Source organism: Melozone crissalis, unplaced genomic scaffold (genome assembly GCF_028551555.1).
Source record: "Melozone crissalis strain CALT ecotype California unplaced genomic scaffold, PUWL_Pcris_2 ptg000008l_1, whole genome shotgun sequence".
Classification (NCBI taxonomy): Eukaryota; Metazoa; Chordata; class Aves; order Passeriformes; family Passerellidae; genus Melozone; species Melozone crissalis.
In genome coordinates, this window is record NW_026535786.1 from 750,848 (window position 1) to 763,836 (window position 12,989).

At 36.1% G+C, this 12,989-nt stretch overlaps 1 protein-coding gene across 1 annotated transcript in view; it reads right to left on the reverse strand.

Annotated features, from left to right (window-relative positions):
- Positions 1–12,989, reverse strand: part of ARHGAP42 (Rho GTPase activating protein 42) — a 143,189-nt gene that overhangs the window by 98,899 nt on the left and 31,301 nt on the right. Inside the window, exon 2 of the mRNA XM_054269941.1 lies at positions 12,706–12,801. Within this exon, the coding sequence (XP_054125916.1) occupies positions 12,706–12,801 (96 nt within the window). The remainder of the gene's footprint in view (positions 1–12,705; positions 12,802–12,989) is intronic.

The window sequence follows — 12,989 nt, forward strand, 5'->3', positions numbered from 1 at the left end:
TTTTAATTACTCTAAAGTACACAAAACAAGAATTTTTTGCATTATGAGCAGATATCATCACCATCTTCAGATATGTGAATGCGAGCATGGAAAAAATAATACGTACAGATATATGTCACATGTTCTTATGACACCTTGCTGTATGAAAGGCAAAAATGAGCAAGACTGTCAGAGATTTCCTTATGTCCTCCTGATCTGAATGAGGAACTGCTGGGACTGTGCTGTACATTGCTCCCAATACTCTTTGGCAGGAAGGTCAGTCAAGTACATCCTCCAGAACCGGTCATACCTAGCACAGACTTGCTACAGCTGGCCTGAATTCATGCTTGAGCACAAACTGTAGCTAAAGTCTACAGGGGAGTTTGTTCCTGTAAATAATACATCACTGAAACAGAATTCAAGGTAGACTAATGGCCCATAAGGAAATTTTCTAAGGATTAACACTTGTTTACTAGATTTCCATGAGTAAGCAGAATAAATATAAGATCCAAGAAGGCTGAGAGAAGAAGTTTTCTTTTCCAAATCTAAAATTACAGTAAATACATTACTAAATAGTTATTAATTAACAATTGTATTTCCAGAGCTTTTAATGATTAGTATTAACTGCAGCCATGACAAGCAGTTTTTCAACAAATCACAACAGCAAATAAATCTTCCATCCTTCTTTCTATGGCTTTAAGGCATATTGAAAATATGTGAGGTGGTGGTGATGGGGAGGTTACAGTAGGTAGGACAAGAGTGGCCACAGAAGGCTTCCTTTCAGACAGAAAAAAACAAACATTTCAGAGTAACACTGGCAGGCTACAACAGGTATGAAGAGACAATCATCTGCTTTCTCAGTAATTTCTGCTTAACAAGAGTTGTGGATATTGTTAAAGCCACAGAGGATCTGTAATGTCTATCAGTAGGTAACTAAATTTGATTTCTCAAAATATGACCACTATGGCAAGTTTTCACATTATAAAATGGAATGCAGACTCCCAGAAAGACTCCCAAAGCCTGTAATTATCTTGGTCTTTCAGTATGTTGGCTATGAATTTAAATGGAGCTTTATTTTATACAACAGAGGTTTCCTTTACCACTGTCATGACCTGGACTGATTTGTTAATGATCCTTTCTTCCCCCTGTTTTTCCTACTGAATTGAACCTATAAAACATAAAAAGTGTAGAACTACCTAGAGCTTTAAAGGGAATTACAGCTGAGCCCAATGGGAACAAGCTGAAGGATCAACACCTAAGACTACAAACAGAAATAATGAATAATTTATGCAAAATGCAAAAAACATTAAATGTTTTTGAACTTTAAGCAGAGTATTGGTGTCAAAGCATTTTATAACTAATGTTGACTGGGCTGGAGCACTTTTGTAACATAATTTAAAAAACAGTAGTGCAGGATGACTGCAACATTTTCCTACAGAAAGCAGCTGTTGGCTTTATTTTTAAAACACATTTTCAGAAAAGCTATATTTGGACAATAAGACATATGTCTGATATGTCTGATTCCCAATTATTGCTCAGGTTTTCTATTTTCTTTACCTACTGTTATTTCTTCCGCTATTTCTATCCTAGGTTGTCTTCCCTCACTTTCCAAATGGCAACATTTTTAGAGAAATTTGAGCTTGGAAGACTGAGCTCTGTACAGTAAATAATATTTACTGGGAAAGCAGAAAAGACCACAAAATAGGAGAGGAGTGCAGAATTTGAAATCAATGTTTATCTTAGTTATTTTGTCCCCTTCTGAGTACCATTCCCAAGATAACAGAGGAGATGCAGCAACTGCTTTCTTTTGCTAAGGTTTAAGAAAAATCATTAAAGTATTTACGTAAATTCCAGTTTGCAAGCTTGCAGCATGTCAGATATGCTTTAAGCTGAGTATTGGTGCCAAGAGATGAATTATGTTAGAAGATTCCATTGTGAAAAACAAAGTTAGAATATCAAGATAATGGTTCATTTCTTCATGGGGTTTCAATCTCATTTTAAATTTGGGAAATTATTATTGTATGTGCTGTCTTATCCTCTCCGTTTGGTTCCTCTTACCTTCCTAATCAAGGTATCAGGTTTTATGGATCTGTAATAAGGACCTTATGCATTCCTGTTGTCTGTGTTTACATTTACCACAGCCTCCACAAGAACAGTAAAAAAAGCTATTTGAACCTTCCTATAGTACAATGAAATGCACTTCTAGTAGTAAAAGACATAGGATGAAACAAAAATTCAAGTTTAGAGGTTTAAAGATTACATCAACATACTGTAGTATGGAAATACACTCTCAAAGTGATAATGATTTCTGCCAGAAGACAGCGGTTTAAATTTACAATCCAAATAACTACAAATTTCCTTAAAGACTTCCATCATGGCAAGGCACACTAAGGTACAGACAACCCTGTCTGGTCTGTACTGTTCTTGTGATAGAGTCAAGACATTCTTAGAGCAGACAATGTGAAGCTATTTCAGACGCAATAAGTGAACATTCGTACTATTTTCTCCATAATTAGTCTGCAAGGACTTAATCCAATGCTTTTTTTATCAAATACTTCCATGATCTTTCAGATTTTGAAGCATCTCCCAGGGAGCACAAGTTTCAGTGGTAACTTTATTTCCTGTGGAAATTCCATCCTTGAACTGTGAGGAAAGGTATTTTGCCAAATTTTTTAAATTATTGAAAAGAAGTGTGCTACCTCAAATAAGGAAACCCAAATTTGCCAGAAAATTAATTATAGATCAGGAACAAAAAGTATGATAACAGCAAAGAGACAGAGATGAAAAATGCTTGTTTTAAAGCTTCTGCACAGAAATTATACAAATGAATAAACAAGAAAACTGACAAAATTAAGCCTTTTATGCCCAAATTTATGCTTCAAGGTCTATGTATTGTTCTCCAAATATGACCACATGTTCCACTACATGCTGGTAAGCAGAGAATTTAATCAGGGCACAGCTACTCAAACACATGTAACTAAAAGTAAAGAAACCCCAAGGGTTCTCTCTATTTCATTTGAGTTAGGGCATTGCAAACTCAAGAGTAAATTCAGTGGTAATTTTTTTCTCCACATCATATTTAGGAGCATTTTGGCTCTTCACAGTATTAGAACAGAGAGATAATAATAAGTGATGCAAATTCCCCATGAAAACAAAACCAACAATGAAACTATCAGATATTCAGCAAGAGCTTCCCATTTGATCTCCCCTGGTTTATAGCATTTGATCCCTGTATGTTTCTAGGCAGTGTTCCCCACAAAGTTTCAAAGCCCTTCAATTGCAGGCCATATACCAGGCACAAGCATTTGGGTTTTGTCACACTATAAAGGTGAGACACACCAGCAGAAGAGGCCAGTGATTCCACAGTAAGAATGGAACCTCCTGCCTGAGCATCACACACACGTGCCTCACACTGCAGGCCAATATGAGAACCATAAAAGGCACCAAATCAAGATCTGAGCTTAACTGAAGCCCAAAGCTCTGCAAGATGTGTTTGGCAGGACAGTATAACATGTACATACCATATGAGGCAATTTTACCTCAAGAGTATTTTCACTTTTCAAAACTTAATGAGCAAATATAGCAAGGTATTTTCTGAAGTTTTTTCCTAAACACATGTAAAGCATAAAGTACAGGGCTGCTATTAGAAGTAAAAATCCTTTCCCCTTTACAGAAACAAACCTCCATCAGGGTAACCATCTAAATCCAGTAACAAAGTGTCATATTGGAGAATTCTTTGCTATAAAAAGTAGCTATCATCTCACAAATATTTGAACATACAAATACAAGCCTTGTACAAAAGTTAAAACAGTTCTTTGTGCCAATACATTTACACTTTCCACTCCACTACTTTTCAACAGAGGCCTATGCACAAAGCTACATGTTCATATATGAACTAAGAAGATTTGCAAGAAAGTCAGGTTATCTAGAATTCCCAGATTTACTGTCAGCACTTGACAAACACAATACTTGGAGAGATAACCTGAAGGCATGCAATGTTACACATTTTAAATAAATCCAATTACTTGACTTAATATTAGTAAATTGCCATGCCCTACTCATGCAGAAGCTCACAAAACAAATACAAGTAGAAAATTCAAAATACATCAAACAAGGTCAAAGCACTTCAGAGAGTCTTGAAATTTTTTTAAAGCTCATAATGGCTGTCTATACCTCAGCATGTTTGTAAAAACAATACAAAAACAAACCCACACCAAAGAGTAATTCCACTACCACCATTTCACTGTTAACACTTTATTAAAAATACAGCTGCATATCTACCCTGTGTTAGTGTTCTACTCTATTTATAAAAGCACTACAGGTATTGAAAATACATCATTCAATTTGGAAAATTTACCTATCTTGTGTAGCATGAATTCTTCAACATGGTAGAGATGTGGTAAAAAAATTTCATGCCTTCATTCTATACTCTACTAATCTACAGCACCTCTTCTCAAACATGGCATCTTGGAGTGCCAGCAAAAACATTTTAAATCATCTAAAAAATTTCTTCCATTTTCTTAGCAACATGAGAAGGATCTCTCAAGCAGTCATTTGCTCACACAGAGCACTATATCAAAACCTGTCTACATATGACTAACTCTTTTCTTGTCTCTTCCCTTCTACAGTTCTGTGAAGAGGTGGAGGCTTTTGGGACGAATCACAACAGATACACAATTTCTGCCATGTTCTTATAAAATAAATAGATAAGGGCTTAGATAAGTAATCATTAAAAAACACTGTATCTCTATGCCACACTACAAAATGGGGTTTTACATTATTGTATCTGTCAAAGAGAAATCAGCCTCTCTTTTCACCTGATGGAGCCACAGGCACAGCAGTGGGGCTGAGCTCCACAGCTGCCAAACTCAGCAGTGGGGAACAATATTCAATACTTCAAATTCTGTCTAACAGGTACAAAGTGATCTTAAAGTGCAGCTGGAGATCTACTTTGAAAAAACAGCAGCTTGAATTGGCCCCTATTGAAAACTAACAGCATTCCAGAGAAGTTCATTTCATTCAATTAATCTTTACCTCAACTAAATTGACTATTAACCTTTGACTTGAACAGATCTGGCTTCGTCTGAGTTGACTGATATCCTATCACATGTCAGAGGAAGAACAGCTCTAAAAACATGGAATATTCAGAAATATTTAAGTTCAAAGATGGATTCTGATGCAATCAGACTACAGTCCTCTCTTGCTCTCCCTCCCCCATCCCAGTAGAAAGAGTTGTGATATAAATGTACCGAGTACAAATTTTCCGTTCCAAGATAAGAATTGCTGCTTCAACCCCAAGTTTTTTTTAACAGCTGAATAACAAGACAACATAGGAAACAGCCACTGTGCAATGTACAACCCTGTGTGCAGCAATTTTAAGCTGCAAAAGTAACATTAAATCATAGCATTCCATAAATAAAGGAATTAGAAGTAATTATGACTATATTTCAGGCTTGCCAATCCCCAATTCTTCGGAGGCCCATCCATGCTTTAGGTGAAGGAAAAAAAATCCTGATATTTTAGTCTTCCCAGCTGTACAAACTTTATTTGCGTGTGGCTCTTTATCAGTGCTGAAATAGGGGAAGTAAAAGCAAAAGCAATATATTCAGAATGCAACTGAGAATCATTAATACTGTTTTTCTGATTTTTAAAGTTTTTGCATTTATTGCTTGAATAGTGGAAGAGTTTAGAAAAAATATCACCAAATATTTAACAGATGTTAGGTTTGCTATAATCACTTAATTGAATTTATGCCTACAAAGGATCAAAAAGTTCCTGTGTTTACAACTCTAAATTCTACTAAGCATTTTGATTTCAGAAAGTACAAATCTTTTATCTTACTTGCTCAAACCTGAAGATGAATATCTCAAAGCTGAGCCGATCAAACCACTATCTGTTCTGAAAATGAGTTCCTATTTTTCAAGAGGTATTCCAGCCTGACAACTCTAAATGTTACGCCATTTTACCAGAAGTGTATTACATGCAACAACAGTACATTTTCAAAACAACTCTATAACACTCTAGTCCTCACATTGTCTCCCTATGGGCATTCATGCTTCCACTGGGATGTCCAAATCTAGAAATAACAAAGTTAAGTGACAAAGGAGACGAAAAGAGGTATGTTGAAGGCATGGAATGAGGACAATAAAGTAGAATACACCTTCAAGCATCCAGGAGATCGAAACATCAGAGAGACACAAAAGCTATTTCATATTGCTCTGTGAGTGGCATGGACTTGTCCATTCATCTACTCAGCTGTTCAGAACAAATTTTGACTCATCTTAACTCCTTAGCAGAATGCACCAGGACAACAAAGCTGCTGTTGTCCACTGCCAGCCTCAATCTCTTTCTGTGCACAGTGAGAGCTGCATCTGAGACACCACAGTCTGCAGTCCAGTACAGTAAAATGAACTAACATGAATTTTAGCTTCTGTTAGTACACCAGGATGCTAGTACACCAGTACTGCAGGGACTCAGGAGAGCTCCTACTGTCAGCTACTGCTGACACAGAAGAAAGGTAGGACAAACAGAAATGGCAGTAACTGCATCAGCCACCCCAATTCAGTTTTTTCATTTGAACACTCATCTTAAGGTCAACAGAGAATGGAGCATGCAAATTCCAACAACCTTCTGATAGGTATCCAAGAGAAAAAGAAACAACAAGGCCTCTGTTGTTGATCTTATATTACCTTTTCCTCCTGGAACAGATAAAAATGTACTGTACCATTACGTTGTTTCCTGATTTGTCAGCCTCATTTGCCCTTCCAAAGCAAGGACAAGAGCTCTGAGCTCGACCAACAGAACCAACTTCTGGGTTCTGTTGCAACCTTCACTTTCTGGGACAGATGTTGTTTTGAAGCCTTGACAGAATCCCAGCACTATCATAAAATCATTCATTTCTTGAAGTCAAGAAACAATAGAGTTCCGGAAACAGGTGGCATTTGTTTAAATTGTCAAATATGCAACAGGGATTTAAAAAAATAATGGTAGGAACAGAATCAACAGATTTGAAACAAACACTTTAGGCATTTCCCACCCTGATTGTGCTGAGTTCCTCCCACAAATTGTTACCATTGAAATTCTCTAGATAAAAATAATCCTATAAAAGTACCAAAGACCCTTGTCCTGTGATCTTACAAGTACCTTAAAAAAAGTTGCTTTGAAAGTACTCTAAAAAGTTAAATCTTAAAATTCATTCCTTCTGCCAGAGGGAAAGAGCTGGCAAATCTAAGCAGATAATTACTGTGGAAAAGCAGCATACAATCTTTCTATGCAAATTCACTCTCCATTGTAAATAGCTTTCTAGTCTAATTCAGGACTCAACCCTTCCCCACCCATCTAAAATAAAACCACCTTTTGTAAATAAACTTGTCCCTAATGCATTCCACAGGGTCAACAAACTCAAGCACTAGAAAAGTTGTTGGGATGATGCCTACACTAAAAAACATCCATCCCCAGAACTCTGCCCTCAAGGTGGTGGCAAGATCCTGTTCTTTCTTTGCTTTGGATAAGGCAGTAGAAGACTGGAGATGTGGAAGCAATTTTAAACTCATTTGGAATTTGGTAATTCCATTGAGAAGCTTGGTTGCGAATGGGAATTCAGTGCAAAGTAGGTTGAATATTAACCCCCAAAAGAACATTCTTGAACATGAAAGCTTAACCTCAAGTAATTAAGGAGATGACCTGTAAGATATCCAAGTCATTCAGACTGTAGGTGGCTCAACTGAATTTAATAAATAATTCAAGAAGAGCCAAGCAAATTCAAGAAGCCATTACACACCACAAGCCACAGTGGTTTGAAATCATGAGTAACTTGACATTTACCTTCTCAGATTCCTGATGAACCTCCAAAAGGTAGTGTCCTAACCTGGAGACTGCCAAGTCCACAGACTGATTGTCAAGATTTCTCTCTACACACTGTAGGCATGTATACAGCTCCTATGCAATTTTTTATTGTTGTTTTAAATTTATTTATTTGAATAGAACATTGTATCCACAGCATACACCATTAAAAATGTAATTTGGTACCTCTTAAAGTCAATTACACTTTTACACTGTTACAAAAGATGGGGGGAAAAGGAAACATCATTATGTTTTTCCTTTTTTTTTTCTGTAGTTTTCTATAGAAATTTCCTGGTACAGATTTATTTGCTGCTTTGAATTACAGGATGCTTTTCCTCTGATGAGCTCTCCAAGAGGGTAGAGCAAATTCTAACTGAAAAGCATTGTATACCTGGATGCCCAGTATGAGAAAAAAAGAAGACTGAGCTTCTGGCATCACTGCTCAACTAAAACAAGAAAGGAAAACACAGTAGTGGACTCTAACAAACAACTACTATTAGCATTCTGAATTTATTTGGTTGGTTTTGAGTTCTTTCTCTCCAGTACATTTGAGTCGATTTTTCAAGTTCAACTTGAAATTAACTGCTGTAAACAACATAACTGCCAGGTATGAGCTAACAGTTCTGTAGATGGTTAGTTGCAAGCAATTTAATAATCCCATGAATGACTTGAGGTGTGAGTCAGCAAAGATCACGAGTCCCAGCCACTAGTGACAAGAGAAGAATTCAGTGCCCACAAGAAAAGATACCACATTTTAGAACTTCTGACCTATTCTTTGTGGCTCAATTAATAATGATTTCATAAATCATCATAATCCTATTACATTCTTAAATTAAGCATCTGATGCTACCTGAAACATCTGTCATAATATAATTCTCTGCAGGGAAGAAAGCCCCAGACTTTAAAACCAGCAGTCACAGAGTGAAAGGCATATGCTTTCACTGTTCACTTTCCTAAACAGCACTTGATAATAAAACACAGATACTAAAATAAAATGCTAGAATATCAGAACGTATTTCTGTGCTTTGTTTTTTTTTACATTCTGAAGAGCATGATACTTATACTGCAGATATTAGATCTCACAGATATATAATTAGCCATAATACAAAATAGACACAAACTTGTTAAAGGCATACGGCAGAATTCCATTGAGTTAATAATGTTTATTATTTTCCTCTCTAGCAGCCATAAATCAGATAACACAAACAGAATAAAAGAGGATCAAAACAGGGATATTCCTAGGGAGAGATCCAGGTGACCAAGTTGGATAATACTAGGAGGAGCTCAGCAAACCTTCTTCTTGTAAAATTTATGCCTGCAGTGTACACTGAGGAAAAAGACAGATGATCATTAAAAACATTGCTTTTGCAGCTGTCCCATCCATGATAAGTTCTATGTTACCTATAAGGTTTGAAATGTAAAAATCATGCACCCATTTTACACAAAACTCCCACTGGGCAAGACAAATGACTGACCTCCTTTACTGTCAATCTTAAGTATTTAATTTTTGTGCAAAATATTTACAAAGAGGGCTGGGAACAGGGTGATATGTTTAAAAAGCAAATGGCAAAGTGTTATCAACTGTTCTGAGGAAAACACAGTTGTTAGATTAGGAAAGCCACACCCTCTTCTCAGAGTAAGGGCAAGTCACACAAAACCTTCATTACTATGGCTTTTTAGTGGTATTAATTTGCTGTCACTCATCTTGTTATTTTTGCATTGAAAATGCCATCTTCTGCAAAACTTTTCAGTTGCACAAGACACAGTTATAGCTTCACTGAATCACATGCAACTGGAGCTAATAACTATGTTCTGCCATCAAATAGTCATGCTTTGCTGCTTATCACATGCTTCCACAAGCATTCCAAACCAGAGGAAGAGACAAAACCAGCAATTGTTGCTGGCTTGTTTTATTTTTTAATGAGAAAAACTAGTAAAGATGGGGACCACTGTTTCTCAAACCAAATTTTCTGGCAAAAAGATTAAAAACTGAAAAAGGTTTTATAGCTCGAGTCCTTTGATGTTCACAGTTAAGAAACTAACCAAAATCATAAGCACTGTAGCTGATTTGAGGAACAAGGCAGTCTACTTATCCAAGACAGTCACAGAAATTCCTTACAACTCATGCATAACATGACTCTAAACTAGGCATGGTATATCTGAAAGTGACTATGAAGATAAATTTGCCTAACTTCCAGCAACATGAAAAAAACTACCTAAAATGCATTATACAGACACAGACACAGATAAGATTTTTTTGTCAAAGAAGAACAGCTCTTCTATGCAAAAATTAAATCCCTGTAAATAAAAGACAATAAATCATCAAAATTAGAAATCAAAGATAGGAATTTAAAAAAACAAAGCAACCCAAACAAATAAATCACTGGATTAAATAGAAGATGGATTAAAATAAGCAAGAAGAACACCACCATAATTCTGTTTATGTGGAGTGTGTCATAAAGCCTAACTAAAATTACTTCTTACGTATTTAATGTAATGGGCTTACTGGAATAAATAAGTTATATTAAAAGAACAACTAAAATGCACAGTTTATAGGAAATGCAAATAGAACTGCTCTTATTGGATCTCAGACTGGAAAGCAGAAAGAAGCCAACACAAAGTTACTAAAGAGAGACCCTCAACTTCAGTATTGCCTCAAAAATGATAATGGAGCTATCAATTCAATTCCAAATATTTTTTTATTGGTAAAAAAAATATCACCTAAATCACTTATATTCAATGCAGAATCTGAACCTTTAAAAAAATACTCAAATACACACTGACAGAACAAGTCAGAGGTGAATTCCCAGTGCTAAGGTACATTAGGATAGATTTTCAATGCTAAGCTTGAAATAGAAATGCAGTCCTTACAATAAGCCCCTGTGCATATATCCATAGGGTTTTACAGATGTTATCAAGTCAGAACATCATTGCAGACTGAAGTAGAACTCCCTGGCCTGCACAGCTGTAGACATTTTTAGAAAAAGGAGGTGAAGGCAGAAGGAGGTACAGAGCAGGATTCATCTATACAAAGCTGTCTTTGATGATAAGCAAACATCTATCTTGTTGGGGCATGTTAAAGATATGGATAAATTCTAGGTCACTGCTCTAGGGAGATCAAAAATTGAGCCTTACCCCATAAAAGCACACAGTATCATTCAAGCTCTGTTAGACTTGAATTTGATTCCTGTCAGTTTACCTTTTACTCTTACAAGCTTCTTTGATGTACATGACAATCCATCAGGCAATTGGTCCTTTGCAAGCTAGAAATCCCTTCTTTGAAGCTTCGAGTGAAATAAATCAGCTGTCAAGCATCATGAACTGTGTTTTTTTCCTGAACAGTTTTAAATGCCTGTTTAATGTCCAAACAATAAAATGTCTTTTCTCTGCTATGTTTAGGTTACAAGTAACATGAATGTTGTCTTTGTTCTCAGTCACCTGATTTTAAATGCAAAACCGTATGTCTTTAAAAAAGACATATTGACCCAATCTAAGACATATAGCTGAGATACTGCAGATTTAGTTTAAAAATATACATATACAGAATAATTTTAACAGCCAAGAAATAATATGCAGCATGACAAAAAGTACATGCACACCATTTCTCTTTCCATGGTGGACACACCTAAAGAATGCCTGCAGTTTTACACCTGAGTAGCAGCAGCTCAGTGATTTCACTCCCCTACTTTTAGTTGCCAGTAAAATTAAACCTCTCCTCCCACGCCCTGCTAAGAGTTAGTGGAAGACCGTGACCAAATACCAGTCATCTTTGATGACAGTCTTCTGACTACCACAATGTTGTAGGGTGAGGATGAGGCAAACCTTGCAAGTGAAAACAAGCAGTTCAGACCTTCTGTCCAATGACTCAGTCAGGAAAAGAAAAAATTGAAGGGAGAGGAGACTTGAAAATAGACCATACTAATAGATACACTTGGAAAAGACTAAATCTGAGTTTCCCTTCTGTATTACATAGAACTTCTTCAAAAAATACCAACAAGTCCTATGTTCCCTCTTGTACTGCCAAATTATTTATTTTTAGAATCCACTACTCTTTAAGAACCATCTTACTTCCTCTCAGATGTTTTAGGAGACACATGGGGGCCATGTGGTATGTAAGACTCATGATACTGAATTTAGCCTTTCTGAAGATGGATTGTAATCCAAATTTCTTACCAGTGGGGGTTAGCACTCCAGCTCCTGTGCTACGGTGTAAAAGCATCATTACAACTGCAGCAATGTCTTGCAGTAAAGAGTGGCTGAATTTCTGAACCTTGGAAATATTTCCAGGATTAGTCTGCTGAGGGAGGAGTATTTTGATGACATTAAAGAGGCTTACATTCAAGACATGTTGAGCTGTTCAGTTCTGCAAATGCAGAATTTCTGGTGTGTACAGAGACAGAACAACAAGCAGCTAGCAAATTATCCTGGCAAAAGTTCAGACAACCATATACTTAGCAATGCACAAGTAGTAATGAATATATTCCTCTTTTTAGACCTTTAAATACTTCCTGTGTATCAGTACACACTTTGCTGGTTTTTTTCAGACTTATGTTACATCATAGAAAACTTAGGTACCTTTTAGTAACCCACTGAAAACTGACTGAAACATAAAAGTAGCAGCAGAATTTAGAAGATTCACAGTTGACTCAGTTGACAAAAGTACTGCTGAATACCTTCTGCTATAATAAATCAAGCTATGCCATGAAGACGCAGTTTTTTGACATGTATTTTTAAAGTCTTGTATGGTTGCTATTTATTGAAAATTTTCTATTTTTGTGACATGAACCATTAAAAAACAACTGTGAATTCCCCCACCGTATTTCTGATAACATGATATAATAAACTATAAAAATGTTTAGACAGCAAAGAAAAGAGAATACTTACCAATATTAATTTCATCATCAGTTTCAGCATCTCCAATACACTCAAACTGAAAATCTTGTAAAGACTGTGAAAATTTTTGTACTGCCATGGATAAATCTAGAATTCAAGGAAAAAAAAAACAAATCAGAATTACTCCACTAGAACTTCACTGGAGCAAGGCATCATGCATTTCTGCACTAAGTATTTTTTCTGCTTACAAAGTTTTCTTTCTAGTATATTTTTGGACATTAAAATAATTTTAAAATCACCATCACATTTTCAAAATCAAATATCTGAGATATCCT